Raw genomic sequence first — 19,132 nt, 5'->3', positions numbered from 1 at the left:
CTTAAATATGAGCTCTAAGCTGAATTTAAAATGAAAAATGGCTTTAGCTGGATTCAAATCCTGGCCTTAATTTCTCTAGCTTATACCAAAAACACAAGGTCATCCTTACGCTTTTCATGGGTGCACTATTAACTATATCTTAATTTCTATCAATTTTTCAAAATAGATATACATATGATTTTTTTCGGAAGTTAGTGGGTGCATGTACACCCCTCTTAAAGCGGTGTGGATCCGCCTCTGTGACTAACATACCCAAAAAAAGAAACAGATAACAATGAGGAGTTCGAGTGGTCACAGAAGCAAAAAGGTGAAACTTCTAGGAAGCAGTAAAAAAAAAAGTCAATTTTTACCATCCTACCTTACTAACTATATATAAACAAATCTCATAACTTTAATCAACTATCAAACACCGTCAATTGGTCAGCCCCTGGTTTCATTTCGGAGTTTGCAAGGTTTTGTGGGTAAATTAGATTTGGTCCCGGCTCTGGCATTGTTACTCTGCAACTCTGTTTCTATTACATCATATTTTAGCTGAGCAAAAAAGGGCTGTGACCTATTTATTGTAACTCTGTCTTACAAAGTTGAGCAGTAGAAATATTAGAGCCACAATCAGCCGGATACATCACTTTACGCGTTGTATCGGGGAGTACACGATGTATCGGGATATTTTGAGATGTATCCGAGAACCACCAAATTTAAAGAATTTTTATAATATGAAAAAGAATAGGAATAGAATATAATTAGCTCACTATGAGATTTGTGTTAAATCTACTTTTTATTTCTAGCACTTGCTCTTGTCACATTCTTCAGTGTCAAAAAGCACACAATGAATTACTCCTTTCGTCTTGATTAACGTGATAGTATTTGATTATGCACAAAGTTTTAAGAAAGAAAGACGATTTTTGAAGCTTATGGTTAATAATAAGTTATAGATAGTTGTATACTTGTAAATCATTTAAGAATTAAATTGTTATAAAATATTTCATTTTTTTAAACGGTATCACATAAATAGGAGCGGAGAAAGTACTAGACTTTATGATTTTTTTCATATCTAATAAATATCATTAACATATGTAATTTCTGTTTTTGTACTTAAACTGAGGAAGTAGTCATAATGACCCGCGGAAGCCAATGATCCATTTGTCTTAAACCTCTATTCATATATTCAACTATTAAACGAAACGATGAAAACAACTATAGTAACATATTTGTTTTATGCCAAGAAAAGTTTTCACGATCTACACATATACACCGTATATACCATTGGTACATCATAAGTAAAATTTCACTATCTATTGAAGCCAAAAGATGCACTTTTCGTTTTCTAGGCAGACAGGACGGACTAAGAGAGGTGCAAGGGGTCATAAAATATATGTAAAATAGGGCAAACATTAATTATTTTTTGCCTATATTAAAGTTGTTAAATTCCTATATTTGATTGACAATATGTATATTTGAAGTGTCCCACAAATAATTGGTAGGTAGATGAATAAATGGATTCAAAAACTATGGACCAATTAATTGTATCATTAACACGACTGGTAGTTACAAAACAGTATAAGAAAGACAAAAAAGAAAATACAAATTTTGCTATCTATAGGAATTCAATCATCTATCATTATAAGCCCACAATGAGCATCTTGACAACCCATAATTCCTAACATGGTGGGACTTTGTCACTTTTAGATAACAAAAATAAAATTATTATTCTTATGAGGCTGCAATTTTTTCAAAAAGTATCAATCTATTATCAGCCAGTCTAGTTTTGTATGCTGATTTTTTATACTCAAACCATGTAAATTCTTTGTACAAACTACTATCTTCTCCTTCCATTAGTGATGCCAATGGTGCTATTTTTTCACTCAATGGTGGTCCTCCAAAATATATCATTGATAGTCTTGATTTCACACTATTTGCCAATACCCTATGTTTCACACTCTTGAACCTTCCGTTAGTCATAACCTGCAATCGAATTCAAATCGAATAATTTAATTTTTAAGTCATATATACTGATAGTACAAAAAGTTGTTAGTACTCAATAAGTTGTTGCTTTTTGTGATAGGGTCAAATATCTATATATACCCTTTTAGGTGTGGTCCTTTGCATTTTTTAGTTTGGTGTTAGTGTAAGTATGATATTGATCGCTCTGGGACAATTTCGCATGGTTTTCCGTAAAAGACCTTAGAAGGTCAAGAATATTCGATATCTTATAAGTAACTCTTTTTGTTCTTTGAACTATTAACGTATGACTTTATACGACCATAGTAAAAAGAAAGAGAAAGTTACTCCCGACAACAACATAAAGTGCAAATAAACAATGTACCTGCAATGAGTCACCAACATTGACGAAGAAAGAATGTTCATCAGGTGGGACAGAGATCCAATGTCCATCTTTCAGTAATATTTGGAGCCCCGAAGTGTTATTGGATCTTAATATCGATATGATTTGTGGGTCAGTATGTTCTCCAAATCCAATCAAATCATTATTATTATTATTATTATTATCATTCAATCCTTCAATCTCTGAACATGGCGGATAGTGATTCACCCTGAAAACAGAGTCGCTATTTTCGTCCATCAAAAGCTTACTGAAAACATCCGTCTGATGAATCTCTAATCCCTCCGCCAACATTTCAAGAATATCACACGACATTTTCTTCACTGCTGAAACATAATCATTAACCGCAGCCCTGCAATAACAATAACAAAAATCAAGAAATGATACAAACAAGAATTTAAAGACATCACTCTGTTTTCCCCTGTTTTGCTCTGTTTTAGTGTCTTACCGAATGTTTTCTGGATTGACACCTAATATAGATGCAAATTTCTGGTAATTGAATTCGGAGTTAGTCGATACGAGGATGTGTTCGACCCAACCAAAATCGCCATTTGTTCCGATTTGTTTATTGCCATAGCCAAAAGGATCAGCAGGCCCTGCTTTTAGTTTCTCCGAGAGGGGAGAAGAGAAGAATTTGATGGCTTCGGATTCGAGTTTACTTATGAATTCCATAGGAACATCATGGTTTATGATCTTGAAGAATCCGAATTCTTCGCAGGCATTAACGATGAGGTTTTTGGAGTCGGGTTTAGAGAGGTCTATCAATGGAACACCATTGAAGAATGAGGTTTGTTTGGACAAGATCACCATGGAGAGTGTTATGTTGACAAGTATTTGGTTGTATAGAAATGTATGAGTTTTTGTGTAGTTGTATGCCAGGCCATGCTTTGCTATTTATAGGGAACTCAGAGTCCTAAACCCCACGTCCATACTATTGAGCATACGCAAGATTTTACGTAATCGTGTGAAAATACTTAATTAGTTTGATAAAAAATGAGTTGCTTAGATGGTAAGCCGTAAGGATTCTTATTTTTAATCGTATGATTCTAAGTTTGAGTCACTAAAAAAACAAAAAGAACGAGAACTCGTAGGAATGGGTATAAAAAAGACTAAATAATTGGGTTTATTATCGTTCGGCTCTCGAACTTTGGGATCCTATTGCTTCCTTTCGATATATTGATGTTTTTAAGTAATATTATTGATATAAAGCAAATTTTAGGAATTGTTGTAGCTCTGATACAGAGCAAATTTTTAGAAATTATTGTGGCTATGATACAGAGCGAATTTGGAAAACTCACAATATATTTCGTAATTATCCAAACTATTGTTATGTTTGATCAGGTCTCAAACTATTACTATTTCTAAAAGTTTCCTAATATTATTGTCCCGATGATGTTAGTGTATCACGAATATATGTAACTAAATTTTTCGGCAGAACGATTTTGAGTGACACCACTTCATTTAATACACACCATACTTTTGAAAGAAACTTATTTGCATTCATGTATGTTATATATGAAATTTCATGGCTTGCCAATATGTTTTTCTTTTTGATAAACGACTTCCAATGTTAAGTAATTGACTTGACGCAAAAACATGACGACAATTACATCCACCAATCAATATGTTCTTATAAATAGTAAGACGAAAGGAACAACCTAAAGTAACTCCTAGACTATTTGAATTTACAGACTTATTATTCATTTAAACAAATCAAGAATTTTTATATTTTTTCATATCGTTTTAATATTAAATTAACTACATAAAATAATAGTAGTAGGAGTCAAATTCATGATAGTAAAATATCATTAATAATATTAGTTTAATTAAATATACTTCTAATTAAGGATTTATAAAACATATGTCAGATCAACACGAGACAGAACATGACACTTTTCTAATTAAATTATTAGCCAATTAATAGAGAGAATGAACAATCCTCCAAACATAAATGATTTGCTATTTAATTGGTAGATCTACATTTTCAATAGTATGATTAAATAAAAGTCTCACTCAGTAGGCTATAGGTACAGTAGAGGGATGCACTTGGTCTAATCAACTATAACAAATTAAATAACACGTCATAATAAATAACACATCTATATATTAAAATATAAATAGTGATGTTTTTTCAACTAATTAATCAGAACAACGGATTGAAATTCAATTGTGAGTTCGAGTACTACATTTAATACTACAACAGATTCAAATAATCGATCATAACTTATTTATATATAACTCAGTTTATGTTATAATCACAAAGATCAATTCCGAGCCCCACAGCAACTCTTTCATGTCAACTTTCTAGTCTAATCAGTGCTGAATATTCACTTAAAAGTTAAAACTAATAAATTGTTCTTCAAATAAAACATGTACAGGAAATTAATTCATTACTACCACTGTCCTAACTCAAAAAAAAAAAAAAAAAGTATTCCAGACATGTATTTTTTTTTAGGGAAAATTATATATAATAGCAAACTATTAATTCAAATTAAATATTATAGACATAATTTAATTTAATTGTAACCCATAGCAAATTGTTGTTATTTCGCTTCTCACCTGGTGAATCTCACTCGCCACTCTCGTTCTCGCTGGCAGTCTCCCTCGCCTCTCTCGCTTTTATACAAACACAAATGTATAAAATGCGTTTGTGTTTGTATAAAGCGATAGAAAATTGTGTGTATATATATATATATATATATATTTGTTCCCCTCTCCCAGATCTCACTCTCCGCTCTCACTCACCTCTCTCACTTTATACAAACACAAATGTATATATTGTGTTTGTGTTTGTACAAAGCGAGAGAAAATTGTATATACAAATACAAATGCATATATTTTCGTCCTATACACTTATGATTATACAAATACGATCTTCCCCTGCCCAGTTTTCTTTTGTCTTTCTCTCTTTCTCGCTTTATACAAACACAAAGATTATACAACTGATCTTTGTATATGTATACCGAAATAGAAACAAATTATACAACTGCTTTCTTTTTGTATATTTATAGCGAAATATACACATTTATGTTTGTTATGGAGCGCAATTATACAAACTATAGCTATAGCATACTAATATAATTTTTATGTTTGCTATAGGTGAAAGTTTCTCTTTATTTTTAAGGTTTTACTTATTATAAATCAAGTTATTATAATATGTTTTGCTTCCCAAGAAAAAGATATTGTGTTCTTTTTAGGACGTAAAGAATGTATTTTAAAACAAGTTTACATTATGTAATCCGTCTACTTACGCAATTAATTAAGTATTCCCAGATTAGATTTAATTTAATTAATTAATTCAGCAAGATTTGATTCACTGATTATGACTTTAAGTAAGGCTTAACTTTAAATTATTTTTTCTTTTCAACATTGGTAGGCATTTGAAATGACACCTTCTAAATTATTATTAATGGTGCATAAATCAATGTTATTAAACTTCAAGGAAATATGTTGATATACAAGTATACCTTAAAAGTAATTACTCTCAAAATTATCTATAATAATATCATTTATCTGAATATTTAGTTCATGTCATACCTGACGTCTTATATGTATGTATTATGTTGTATACGATATATGTGTTGGTCTGTTCATTTTTAAAGGGCTCGTTTATGTATTATGTCGGAGATATATTTGGGTGATGGTCCATAGTGAGGATGAGTCAACTTCAGCTGAGTAGTCAGTCAAATCCATTTGGATGATGGGATCCCTTGGTTTCCCCTTCCCATGTTTTCTCTTCTGGGCTATTCTTCTTCCCATATTCTCCTGTTTTTTTCCTATCTTTTTCAAATTTAATGCTCTGTCGTCATCACCAATTAAACATTGTCTTTTCATTTTCAAAATAAATGCTCTTATTCAAAATATCATATATTTTAAAATTATATTTTTATAGTTTATTTACTCTTTATTTATAACATGTGTTTGAAGCAAAAAAAGAAAATATTAACATGTTTAAGGTCATAAATTTAATGCTGGTCGATTAAGAATTCGCATGTTCAGAAAATGTATGTAATGAAAATTATGATGTTGAGATTGATGTAAAAGCATATTAAAAGAGATAAGGATTAAATGTTGGGAAAAAGGAGTGAAATTAGGGCTTCTATGTGGAGGTGGGTGTGTTGGCGTGCACATGTGGAGGTCCATGTGGTATTTTCATACACACATGGATGTAACATAACTCTTTCGTTAAACAGAAGGATAAGTGTGATCCAATAGTTAGACGAGAAGGACACTTTTGAGCTGAAATATAGTTTAAGGATATATTTAATCTATTTCGAATAGTTTAAGAGTAGCTTTGACTCTTTTCTTTTATAAATATTCAGTTAAATACGATCATATAAATTAAAAAAAGTTATTTTTAATTGTTAGAATCAAAACCACGTGTTAAAAGCATACCCCACCACATAAAAGTGCCACGTCAACACTTTTATGTATTTGTCGGGGACGGACCAATAAGTTTTATCAGCAACATCGTTGGCCTTTAATTATTCGTCGGTTACATTCATAGTATACTATAAAAATTATAATTCACAATTTTTTAACACATCAAAATTATGATATTTATGAAAATATGATAAGACACTGTGGGTCCATTAAGCTGACGTGGAATATTGTTATTCTCAAAATCCAATATTAGTGTTTCCACTCCAATATATCTTCCATTTGTCTAAATTCATCCCTCCATTTTCAAAATAATTCTATTATGAATCAAAGAATCGCTACATGGAAAATAATCTTTAGCGTATATTAATTAATGAATGATCACTTTTAAAGCTTCTAGCGATATGGAATTCAATAATAATTAACTGATGTCGAAAAATTTTTAGCATTCTTTTTGTAAATATATATATATATATATATATATATTTATTACTGCTAAAAGAGGAGGATATTATGTTGAATTGATATTGTTGACCTTATGAACTCATTGTTATACATTTGATGTGAAACTCTTCATTTGCTTTTTTTGAAATATGTTTGATGTGAAGTACGTTAGTGGAGAGGGGCATATTTGCTCCATCTTGAATATTGTAAGGATATTTTGTGCCAAAAAGTAAATGAAAGGTATAATTGGTTTATTTCAATAGTTTAGGGGCATTTATATTTGTTTCACTTGGCTAACGATAGAGGCATTTTTGTGACAAAATGAAAACAAGGGGGTGTATACTCTACCTCAATAGTGTAGGGGCATTTGATGACCCTCTTTTTTTTTGAAAACTCGTAGTTATTCTTTAAATGAGCACTCATTTTTGTGCATGCATAACTCATAAATTAAACCATATAGGAGATGTATGCATAGTGCGACGGACTTCATTTAGAGGGCGTTGGTAGAGAGAATCGATCTCTAACCTCATTTATGAAATATCATTTGTTGTACCAATTCAGTCACTCGTAAATCTTCTTTCTTGTCTCTTTTTTTTTTCTTCTCTTTATGGTAGAACATAAATTGGTCACATTTGGGACTGATAATTTGGTTTGGCTTAGGTGCATTTCATTGTTCCCTTATTTGGGGGATGTATGCTCCATTTTTAGGTCTTCTAGTGTCAAATGACATCAAGAAGTAACAATTATTACTTTCTCAGACCTAATAAAATATACACATTTAATTTACCGAATATTAGGAATAAATTAAAATTAGGTAAAATTATTACACCAACTTTAATATATAGAAGTTTAGTAATCTGAACTATTAAACCATCATGATATACTTTATATCAAATCCAATGGTTTTAAAGCAGGAAAAATGTGTTACTTAAAACAATGGGTATATAAGAAGAAAAAAAGACCTAATTTTAAAAGGGTATTCTTTTTTATTTATGGGAATCTGACTGATTGAGACCTAAGTGAGTATGACATGCAACTAATTAATTTTTCTAATACTTATCAATAATTTAATTCCGGTAAAGGTACATCATCAATTGACAATCAAACTTTTTGGTTTAACATTATTATTAATGATGGAATTGGTCTTAATTAAACATTGAAAATTATATAATGAGTGTCTTTCTAACTAATAAGCTAAGTACTTGTTCAAAATTTTCTTTACAATTATTGTTTAAAAAGGAGTAGTGAGCGTGAGGCTTGTGGTGGGACATTTTACCTACCCCTAAGGTGTGTTTTTCCCCTGTAAAATGTCATTAGTTGATAGTTTGATTTAAAATATCAATGTCATTAATAGTTTAGTTCAAAATTATTTATATTGTTATTTAATGAGTCAAAAATGCTATTTTTCCAAATAATTATATTTTTGCTTTTCTTTTTAAACACACATTCTTTTCCTTCGTCGTTGGACTTCACTATTTTGACAGACACTCGAATGCTCACGATTGCAAGCCCTTCTACTCACATAAACCTTGTAATAAAGCGTAAAAACATCTAAAATGACGATATAACAACATAATTATGAGTAAGATATATGATATTATTACGTAATATAAATATATACTTTTAGTCAAGTGTCAAGTATATATCATGACTACACTTTGAATATATATGTAGCTTCTTTTTCTTCTTTTTTTTTCCAGCTATTAATATGAAAAACTTTATTCGCACACCTAACAATACGCTGTATCAAGTCCAAAGCAAGTTTTAAGAATTAATGACTTCTAAAACTCTTGTTACATGTCGAAATCAAGATCATTAATAAATGTGAACCCATTGACCATTGCTGTCCATGAATAATTCTTAGTTAGTTAATTAAAAGTGATGTTTTCTTAGTTCAAAGTCTTGCTATATAAAGATGTTGATTAATAATATGTAGAAAAGGACGTGTAACTTACAAATGCGTGCATATTGAATTATATTAAGATTGATTGATACCGCAACATACACTAATTACAATTATTAGGAAACCTTTCTTAAATAAGTGAGATCTATTTGGCACATTTTCTTCATTAACGGCAAGCAAAAAAAGATATTAAGGAAACGATGTGACAAATTATTTAAAAAGACTAAAATTAATTTCCATAAAATGTTCAAAATATATACAACAAGATATTTTAAAAAAAAGTAGTACCGAGGAGGATTCAGAATTAACTGTTTATGAATATTTAAAATAGTCTTAATTAAAATTAATATACAATAATAATCAAATTAACATACAAATATTTATAGATATATGGTGAATATTTTAATAGTTATATAAATAGTGTTTGACAAAAATTACTGAAAATAACATCCAAACATTTATAGATATATAGTGAATTTTTTAATATTTATATAGTAGTGTCAAACAACAATTACTGAGAATATCCCATCACTATATTCGAGCATTCCTATCGGTTAAGTTTTTCACATTAGTTCATATAATTAATGGTCAATTTTAAATAATTATATTTCTCTAAATATTAATAGCTAGGTGACATATGTCCTATCAAATTAAAGGTGTATGAGTTTTTTTTCTAATGTCATCAAGTTTGCATCAACAAGAATTTGGAGTAAAAAATTATGACTATTTTATCAGAGACACGATCAGTAAAGAATTTTAGAAATAGTTAAGAACTCTATCGCTAGACCATTGTTAAATTGCTCATATAACTAATAAACTTTTTTTTTATTAATGATTGATTTGGCTTTTTAGCTACGCCTATTATTCTTATTTTGTTTAATTATACATAAACTCGTAGATTATATTGTGAATCCGCCCAATATTTGTGTGAAAAAAGGTACAATGGACATTGAATCAAAATGTGGTTGATAAATCTTAGAGACCCCCCTCAGTCCCTTTCATGATCTTCTAATTTTGGTCAAAAAGGAAAGTTCCACATACCCCACCCCCCACTTCACCTCCTTCGAATTGTCACGTTTGTAACTGACTACTCTCAAATATTGTATTATATTATTTCTATTTTATGTTTTGTGCAGATAAAAAGTATGATGTTTCAGCTCAAGAATGATCAGAAAAATGATTTAAAAAAAATAGAAAGTAGAAAGATTTTGTCAATCTTTAATGTTCACATCCAATGTATTCAAAATCTATCAATAAATTTAGAACATCATGAAAAAGAGTTGTCGTAAGAGTACTTATTGGTGTGGTACACCGTCCCACATTGTGGATTCAATTTAAATTTTTTGTTGATGATTCAAAAAAGAAAAAAAAAAAAATTAAATTAAATTTTTTTTAAAAATAATATATATATATATATATATATATATAAGAAGTTAATTAAGAAAATTCGACGTTTATTATATATACATAAAAAAAAATTGACATCATATTATATAATTCATATACAATGTAAATTTTTAACAAATTGTTCATATTAACCCCTTGTGACCCCTAGCTCCACGCTACTAATTAATCTCAAACCTTCAAATTATTCAACAAGAAGAATTATATTGTAGGTACACTTTCATAATTTGAAAGTTATTATTATAGTTTTTTGATATACAAAATTTAATATTATTAAATTTCACTAGTCTAATTATAATCATACATTTCAATAATGATAGAGACTAAGTTTTTTTTAAAACCGATTTTTTCTATTAGGTCATCTACTTATATTATATGTTCTTTATAGCATCATTTCGCTCTAACAATAAAAAAAACCGAAAAAATTGACTATAAATTTATTGCTCTAGGATCAAATTATGTGATGCATGATCAAATATGAAATGGGGTGTTGTTGGGGGTCCAAAAATAGGTGGTATTCATGGCTGACTAGGTCAATGTACAGTTCATTGTCGATAAGACATTTTAAGATAACTTCTGACCAGTGGCGTAATAAAAAATTTCAAAAAGAGTTTTCAAATTTTGGATAGTAAATTCGAAAATAAATTACTCTATAAGAATTTAAATTTGGGCGCCATTTATGTAGAGCATATTGCATGCCCTTGTCATTGCGCTACAAGTTTGTATGGTTCTAAGGATTTTCAAAATACCATATATACCAATATAAAGTATGATTTGATTTATATATATATTATAATTTTCCATCAAAGGGTGCATGTGTAGCTGGACACCCTGACACTACCGTAGTTCCGCTTCTGACATGACCTAACATAGTTTATCTACGTACGTATACAACAACAGTTTAATTAATAGGTCATTGTGTTACGTATATTGGGATAAACTTTGTTCAGTTACCTTCTCTTATCCAGTAGTTAATTATTATAATATCATCACCATTCAGCAAATTCAGTCAGTACAATATACTATATAGTTTTTAATTTTTACATCATATATACAAAATTGGTATAATATCGTGGGTGACATTTGATGAAGAATTAAATTTTGGAGGATTAGTGATATGACTGATGATATCTCAAATATCAAATGTCTCTCGTAGATTAATTAAAAAGAGTTTCAATTACTCTTTCACTTTATTTTAAAGTGTTTTTCTTAGTGACAATTAAAAAATAGGAAATATTACATGATGTAATTAAGATATAAAGGATTAAGCTTTCACGCATCCGATAAAAATTGAAACGATATAGAGAACATTAATATAAGGATGAAACACGAAATAGTCCAATTAGAAAAAAAACTCACATATTAGAGTTGGGTCGCAAAGTTAATGTACGCATGATATATGCTTGCATATATATAGTTTTATTACTTAATCAATGATTATTTAATATATATATGTTTACCTCATTAAATCAATTAATCTCATATATAATAATAATAATAATAACATATTAAGTATAATTGCACACATGAGCTTAGGAAATGATAAAATGTATGTAAACTTTATCCTATTTCATAGAATGTATGCGAATTTCACTCCTCTCTCACATAAACAAAGACACAACTTTTAATAAAGTCTCAATTCAAATATAGCAATACATAATACTCCTATACAATAATGATTTGATGTAAATAACGAGTGTAATAAAATTTCACCTCTTCCTTTTTTTTTGAGGATAAGAAGAATGTCTCGTCAAAAATCGTAGCTAGTGGCAAGGAGATATATTTGTACGTTGAGCAAGTAAAGAGAGGTCCAAATTGTTCCCCAAAAATGGGAAGAAAATTAAAGGCAAATCTAGTTGGTGAAGTGTTGCCTATCCAATCTAATCTAATATCTATTGATCCCACTATGACAAGAGATATCAAAGATTGTATGTACTTTGATTCAACAATTTGCACGAAAATTTATAGTGTTTGGATAAGGAAGTATCACATGTTTGGTAAGATATGCCTTTCACAATCTAAGCCTACATCCTAGGTTAGTGATTATCCTCAAAGGCTCAAATTATTGATTTTCGAAATCTAAATATTATCGCATAAATTGAGATGTAAGGGTATAATGTATTGTTGATTGTGACGATATGTATTAATATCAGAGGCGGGATTAGAAATTTTTAGTTCAATGAATTCTTAAATTATAAATATAGAGTTTGAGTCAAAGTTATTAAATTTTATCAACTTTGTATCCCTCATGCACTATGGCGGCTCTGTGCCAGCTCCAACGACTATTACAACTCGTTAAAACAACTACAATAACAATGTACTGTTCTCTCCGTCTTAATTTATGAGACATTTCAATATTTAGTACTCCCTCCGTCCCATTTTATGTGGCAACATTTCCTTTTTGGTCAGTCCCAAAAAGAATGTCACATTTCCTTATAAGGAAAGTATTTAAAGGTACAATTCCTTTTTTATCCTTGTTGGTCCCACTTAATCTTAAAATAATACTCCAATACATTTATGAGGAGAGAGAAATTGAGTCTACTTTTTAAAAGGGCAATTTGGTAAACATTTCAAAGTCTTNAGATATAGATAAAATTTATATAGATTTTAGGCCTCTAATAAAAATTTCGCTTTAGGCCACAAATTATGTTGAGCCGCCCCTGTGGCGGCTCTGTGCCAGCTCCAACGACTATTACAACTCGTTAAAACAACTACAATAACAATGTATTGTTCTCTCCGTCTTAATTTATGAGACATTTCAATATCTAGTAATAATTTTATTTTTAAAATACTTTTTTATTCTTAATGAGATGATATATAATCACATAAATATTTAAGATTTATTTTAGACATGAAATTTTAGAAAATCTATTTTTCTTTTTTAAAACGCAATTAAATTAAATAATATTATATAAATTGAAATGAAGCACAAAACATATTTCAAACTGTAGTAGCGTGGCACTGTGGTAACCATGGACCTTTTTGATGTGATGCTACACTACTACTGGTGTCATGTTTTTTCGTTTAAATTTATTTAGCTTGATTCGTATGTAAATTAAATTAACTAATATTAGGTAGGATTAAGGTGTAAAATTTTCAATCATTTGAAAATAAAATTTATATATATATTTTAAGAATATTATAAAAATTATTAGCAAAATAATGTTTTTAATTTATTCAAATAAAAACTAAGACACGTAAATTAAACAAATGAAGTACCTTTTTAGGTGGTGGTGCAGCAATTGAATAGCTTCTTCTCGAATAAAAACGTCTACTAATTAACATCTAACAATAACTTTAGCTTAATTGACGTTGAATGTCGTCTTTAGCTAGCTGAGCTAATTAATTATCACCTCCATTCGTATTTATATGTTATCATTTTAGATTTTATGTTTTTAAGAAATTATATAAGTTTATCATTGTAATCTTATTTAGTATTCTCTTAAAGTCAAGTTTCAATAAATGAACCTAAATTAAATTGTTTATATTAATTAAATTGACCAATGAACATGAATTAATCGTTTAGTTTTCATATGTTGGTCAAATTCATTTTTTCAAGGCTAATAACTCTCAAGGTAAATAGCTAGAAAGAATAGTATATCATTTATATATTGATTTTGTGAAATGACAACTATTAAGGACCATCTATTTTTAATAAGAATGACATATAAATAAACGAAAAGAGTGGCAAATGCTTGTGCATAATTTATTATTCTTTCCGTTACAAAATAAATGTTACTTTAATAAAATAAATTTATTTTCGAAATAAGTGTTATCTTAGGAATTTTTATGACACAAATTAGTATGTTTTCCACTTTATCCTTTTATTAAAAAGCTACTTTTTATTGATAGTTCTTAATTCTCAAAAATTATCTAATAAATAGGTGTAATTTAGTAAGTATAGTACTTATGCTTGATGGGCATGGAATTATAACTGTGGTAACACTCAATAATTATTATTGTTAATTTGTAAAAAGTTGTTTTATATACTTTTGTTCATTGTTGGACCTAATATCTAGGACATAGAAATCAACTACAAAGGCTACTTTCCATAATGGAGAATAAATCCGCGTGAACTTATATTGTATTTTGAAATTTGAACATTAGGTTTGGTCAAAATGCCTTTCCAATAAAAGCCGATCAACATTTCATGATTAATTATTTTATCGATCTAAGTGGCCTTCCCACGATAGTCCATGCGATGTCACATAATGTAATGTCTTGAGCCTTGACTTGTAGTGCCATTCTCAGAATGGCCTAAATACGAGGTCCTTAGCTCAAGCAATTTAATTTTGTACCGTTGGAGGGGATGTGTACGTAAGCCCAATTCCTTGTTTCTAGATCATTCCCATTTCAATTTTAAAACTCATAACCCATTGGCCTTATAATGATTCATTTTTCATGTTTATAATAATTTACATATTCATATATCATTAACAAGCAACGTATGTAACCAAGGAGCACTAGAGTGGTGAAGTGAGAGCCCCAATTAGTACGAATAAAAAAAAACTCATAACCCCTTAGGGTTGATATATGTATAATAAATAGATGATAATGACTTTGAACTACAATTATAAAACATCATTTTTTCAACAATACAAGTCCTTCCTAAAGAGTTGAACCGTTGAATGTAACTATTTTCTCGAAAAGTTTAAGTTATATACATCGTTATTAGAAATTTTTCTCAAATCGGACCAACCTATTATCAGCCAGTCTAGTCTTGTAAGCTGACTTTTTGTATTCAAACCATGTAAACTCCTTGTATAAACTGTCTCCTTCAATTAGTGATGGCAATGGTGCTATCTTTTCAGTCAATGGTGGTCCTCCAAAATATATCATTGATAGTCTTGATTTCACACTGTTTGTCAATACCCTATGTTTCACACTCTTAAACCTCCCATTAGTCATCACCTGCACGCACAGATTCAGGATTTTAAATTTATGAGTTCTGAACGATGATAAAACTTCCATTATTTCTCAAAACTACAAAATTTGATGAGGGTAATTTACGTACCTGTAATGAGTCGCCAACATTGACGAAAAAAGAATCCTGATCAGATGGAACAGAAATCCAGTGGCCATTTTTGAGTAAAATTTGAAGACCGGAAGTGTTGTTGGATCTTAAAACCGATATGATTTGTGGATCGGTATGTTCTCCAAATCCAATCAAATTTTTGGCATTTAATTCTTGAATATCAGGACATGGAGGATAATGATTCAGCCTGAAAACAGAATCGCTCTTTTCATCCATCAAAAGCTTACTGAAAACATTCGTCGGATGAATATTTAATCCCTCCGCCAACATTTCAAGAATCTCACATGACATTTTCTTCACTTCTGTCACATAATCATTAACTCCAGCCCTGCAATAACAATAACAACAACAAAAATCAAGAAATGATAAAAACAAGAATTGACATCTCAAGACATTACTCTGTTTTCCCCTGTTTTGCTCTGTTTTAGTGTCTTACCGTATGTTTTCTGGATTTACACCTAATACAGATGCGAATTTCTGGTAATTGAATTCAGAGTTTGTTGAAAGGAGAATGTACTCAACCCAACCGATATCGCCATTTTGTCCGATTTTCTTATTGCCATAACCAAAAGGGTCAGCAGGCCCTGCTTTTAGTTTCTCAGGGAGGGGAGATGAGAAGAATTTAATGGCTTCGGATTCGAGTTTACTTATGAATTCCATAGGAACATCATGGTTTATAACTTTAAAGAATCCGAATTCTTCGCAGGCATTAACGATGAGGTTTTTGGAGTCGGGTTTAGAGAGGTCTATTACAGGAATATCATTGAAGAAAGAGGGAGATTTGAAAGAGTTTTTGACTATAGGAAAGTGATCAATGGCAGGTTTTGTTAAGACCACCATTGTTGTTTTGATAGAAATTTAGAATGGGAAAACTTTGGTTGAATTTGTTGTTTCTTATTACAGCTGTATGTATGAACTTAGCTGTGTAGTAATGAAAATTTTGTAAGCAACGTTCTTCGTTATATATAGGGAAAGCATAGTACCCACCCACCCAACGCACACAGATATTAACAAAAAGTATTGACCTAATATTTCTCGTCGCTCTAATTTGACTTGGTGCCCAAGTATTGATAAATCTGCAACCGCTAATTTTCAGGTGCACATTGAGTAACATGTAAACTGTATTAATATATTTGGTGCGATAAGCTCGATTAAAAAAGAGAATGATATGTAATTTTGATGTTTACAATGACCTAATACAATGAGAAGTTAAAATTCCTATGATTTTGTGCGTCTATATGAAAAAAAATAAAAATTCCTCGTTATCATCATTTTCCCCATACAACCTTATAAGTACATGGCTAGAGTTAATTTTTTAAGATATGGTTTCAAATGAATATAATAACTAAAAATTTTATATTAATAAATTTTAAATTCCGACTTCAGGAAGTTTTGATGACATTAACAATGATGGTTATGGAAGGACAATTCAATTGAACTTAGTACACTATGGGATTATATCGCTATTTTGATTTAAAAAATTGCTTTCAATATCTTTTTCAGATATTGATAGGTCATTTGAGTATACAAACATTGACAAGGATTCACCTCTTTCAAGAAAACACATAGGTCTAAGGTAATTTTCACTATGTCGGCAAAGTTAAGGCTTAGAAGACTCACTATTTTATTTTAAGTTTCTCATTTATTGTCGAGTACTTGTTTTGTGGTCTATCTAATATGAATTCAGATCGAAAAGTTATATTATGAGATAAAAAATAACAAAAATAAAAGAAAGATAATCTATTCTTGAAATTGCTATCAATCAATGTTCTTTCTCCAAAGTGAATTTATATAGAAAACTCAAATTTAATGACGTTAAGTATATACTTCCTCTATCCCTAATTACTTGTTTACTTTTTCTTTTATAGTTATCCCTAATTATTTGTCCATTTTGACAAATCAAGAAAGGATAAAATAATTTTACCTATTATACCCTCAATTAATTACTTTGAAAAATGTATAATTTCATGAAAAATTTAAATTTTTAATCCATCCACTTGATAATTAATAGGGTTAAAATAGTAAACTCACCATGTCAATTATTACTTTCTTAATAGGTATGTCAATTCAGAAGTGGACAAGTAATTAGAGACAAAGGCAGTATCATTTTACCATAATATTTTATGGTTATTGCCTATTGGGATTTGTATTTATCATAAGTACTTCAAGGCATTACTCTCTTTATGTGTTTAGTACGGACGAAAACATTTTTTTAGCAAATATATTTTAAATTTTGTTGGTTTGATTATTTGACCAAAAAAATTTAGGCCAAAACAGGATGTAAGAGTGAACAGAATTCTTTATGTGTGAACAAACTTTTGGTCAGAGTGACGTGGCCCCTTATTATTCCTAGACTTTCTCCCATTTTTTTATTTTTTTTCACATTTAAATTTGACTAATTCGAATTTATAAATAACTTCATCCTTAGCACCACACCATATACTTTGATGGTGAGTTTTTCCTATTCAAAGTAATCTTATTTTTTTTCTTTTTTGGGTGAAATAGTTAAAATGCTTTGAATTTAGTGCAAATTATTACTTTCGTCATCAATTCATGCCTAGTATACTAAAAAGACGCATATGCTTAGATAAATGAATTTAAAAATGCCTCCAAACTCATAGACTTATTTTAACGTGTATTCATACCGTGTTCAATGGAACATCGTTACACTCAAAATAAACAATGGAAAAGAATGCTTGTTAGCTCGATGAAGTTCCACTTTTGTTGAATCCATCTCACTATTTTCGATTCATCAAACTTATTAAATTTCATACCTAATAATTCAAATGTATCGTGATAGAACTTCAAACCTAAATACTTAAAATTCTAATCTTGAATTCGTTTTCGTGACTCCAAGAAATTAATAAAAAGAAAGTGGAGGAAATTCCGTTGAAGTGGAGTTGTCTATGTAAACGGGAGTTAAGTGGACCTTATGGAAATGAAATATTAATAATTGTGAAAATGATAGAACAGAATTTTTTTTTAAAAGAAACTGGTCCCCTTATAATTCGAAAATATTGGGACTTAGATTATAACTCATTGAGTTTGGTGTAGGTGCATTTCATATTTCCAATAAATTAGGGTACGTAAACTCTATTATTAATTTACTCTCTGACTCTGATTGTACCTATAATTAGGGGTGTTCACGGGTCGATTTGGATCGATTATTGATCAAAATCAAAATCAAACCAACTTAATCGATTTTAAAATTATCAAAAACAAACCAAACCAAATATAATATACATTTATCGGTTTGGTGGTTATCAGTTTCGGTTTGGTTTGGTTCGGTTATTAACCATACACAAAAATAAAAGAAACAATTCATTCAAAATGTGAAAAAAGTGACAACAATCCATTCAAAACGAAAAATAGTTAGAATGACTTAAATTACTGAACTTTCGATCACTAAATTTACTATCAATAAAGCTTTAAAATTCACTATATTGGCCTAGAAGGAAGAGACAATAACATTTTCAGTCCCACGAAGAATTATCATAGACACTCATATACATGAAATCAATAAGATAAATGTTTCATCTTGGACATTTTTGTTTTCAATAAGTAAATTATAAAGAAATTTTAATGAAAATATGTATAAGATCTTTAAAATTGTTTATAAAAATAATAT

The 19,132-nt window shown here is 29.6% G+C and overlaps 2 protein-coding genes across 2 annotated transcripts; both read right to left on the bottom strand.

Annotated features, from left to right (window-relative positions):
* Positions 1-1,511: 1,511 nt before the first annotated feature.
* Positions 1,512-3,199, bottom strand: LOC125876750 (gibberellin 2-beta-dioxygenase 1-like). Its single transcript, XM_049557987.1, has 3 exons — positions 2,787-3,199; positions 2,324-2,690; positions 1,512-1,962 (listed from the first exon to the last, which is right to left on the bottom strand). The coding sequence occupies exons 1-3, from the start codon at positions 3,146-3,148 to the stop codon at positions 1,711-1,713; spliced, it is 981 nt and encodes a 326-aa protein (XP_049413944.1). The 5' UTR covers positions 3,149-3,199; the 3' UTR covers positions 1,512-1,710.
* An 11,816-nt stretch (positions 3,200-15,015) lies between these two features.
* Positions 15,016-16,427, bottom strand: LOC125876748 (gibberellin 2-beta-dioxygenase 1-like). Its single transcript, XM_049557986.1, has 3 exons — positions 15,941-16,427; positions 15,484-15,832; positions 15,016-15,380 (listed from the first exon to the last, which is right to left on the bottom strand). Exons 1-3 carry the CDS (start codon positions 16,342-16,344, stop codon positions 15,141-15,143), a joined length of 993 nt encoding a protein of 330 aa, XP_049413943.1. The 5' UTR covers positions 16,345-16,427; the 3' UTR covers positions 15,016-15,140.
* Between the last annotated feature and the right edge of the window lie 2,705 nt (positions 16,428-19,132).

The sequence above is a fragment of the Solanum stenotomum genome, chromosome 9, assembly GCF_019186545.1.
Source record: "Solanum stenotomum isolate F172 chromosome 9, ASM1918654v1, whole genome shotgun sequence".
NCBI classification, from domain to species: domain Eukaryota; kingdom Viridiplantae; phylum Streptophyta; class Magnoliopsida; order Solanales; family Solanaceae; genus Solanum; species Solanum stenotomum.
This window is presented reverse-complemented; position numbering and strand designations above follow the sequence as displayed.

Bases quoted from the DNA above. Each gene is read 5' to 3' on its own strand.
- LOC125876750 (XM_049557987.1), bottom strand. From the start codon at position 3,148: ATGGTGATCTTGTCCAAACAAACCTCATTCTTCAATGGTGTTCCATTG. The intron at 2,691-2,786 runs GTAAGACACTAA...TTGTTATTGCAG, and splicing joins GTCAATCCAGAAAACATTCG to GGCTGCGGTTAATGATTATG. The intron at 1,963-2,323 runs GTACATTGTTTA...ATTCGATTGCAG, and splicing joins ATGTTGGTGACTCATTGCAG to GTTATGACTAACGGAAGGTT.
- LOC125876748 (XM_049557986.1), bottom strand. From the start codon at position 16,344: ATGGTGGTCTTAACAAAACCTGCCATTGATCACTTTCCTATAGTCAAA. The intron at 15,833-15,940 runs GTAAGACACTAA...TTGTTATTGCAG, and splicing joins GTAAATCCAGAAAACATACG to GGCTGGAGTTAATGATTATG. The intron at 15,381-15,483 runs GTACGTAAATTA...CTGTGCGTGCAG, and splicing joins ATGTTGGCGACTCATTACAG to GTGATGACTAATGGGAGGTT.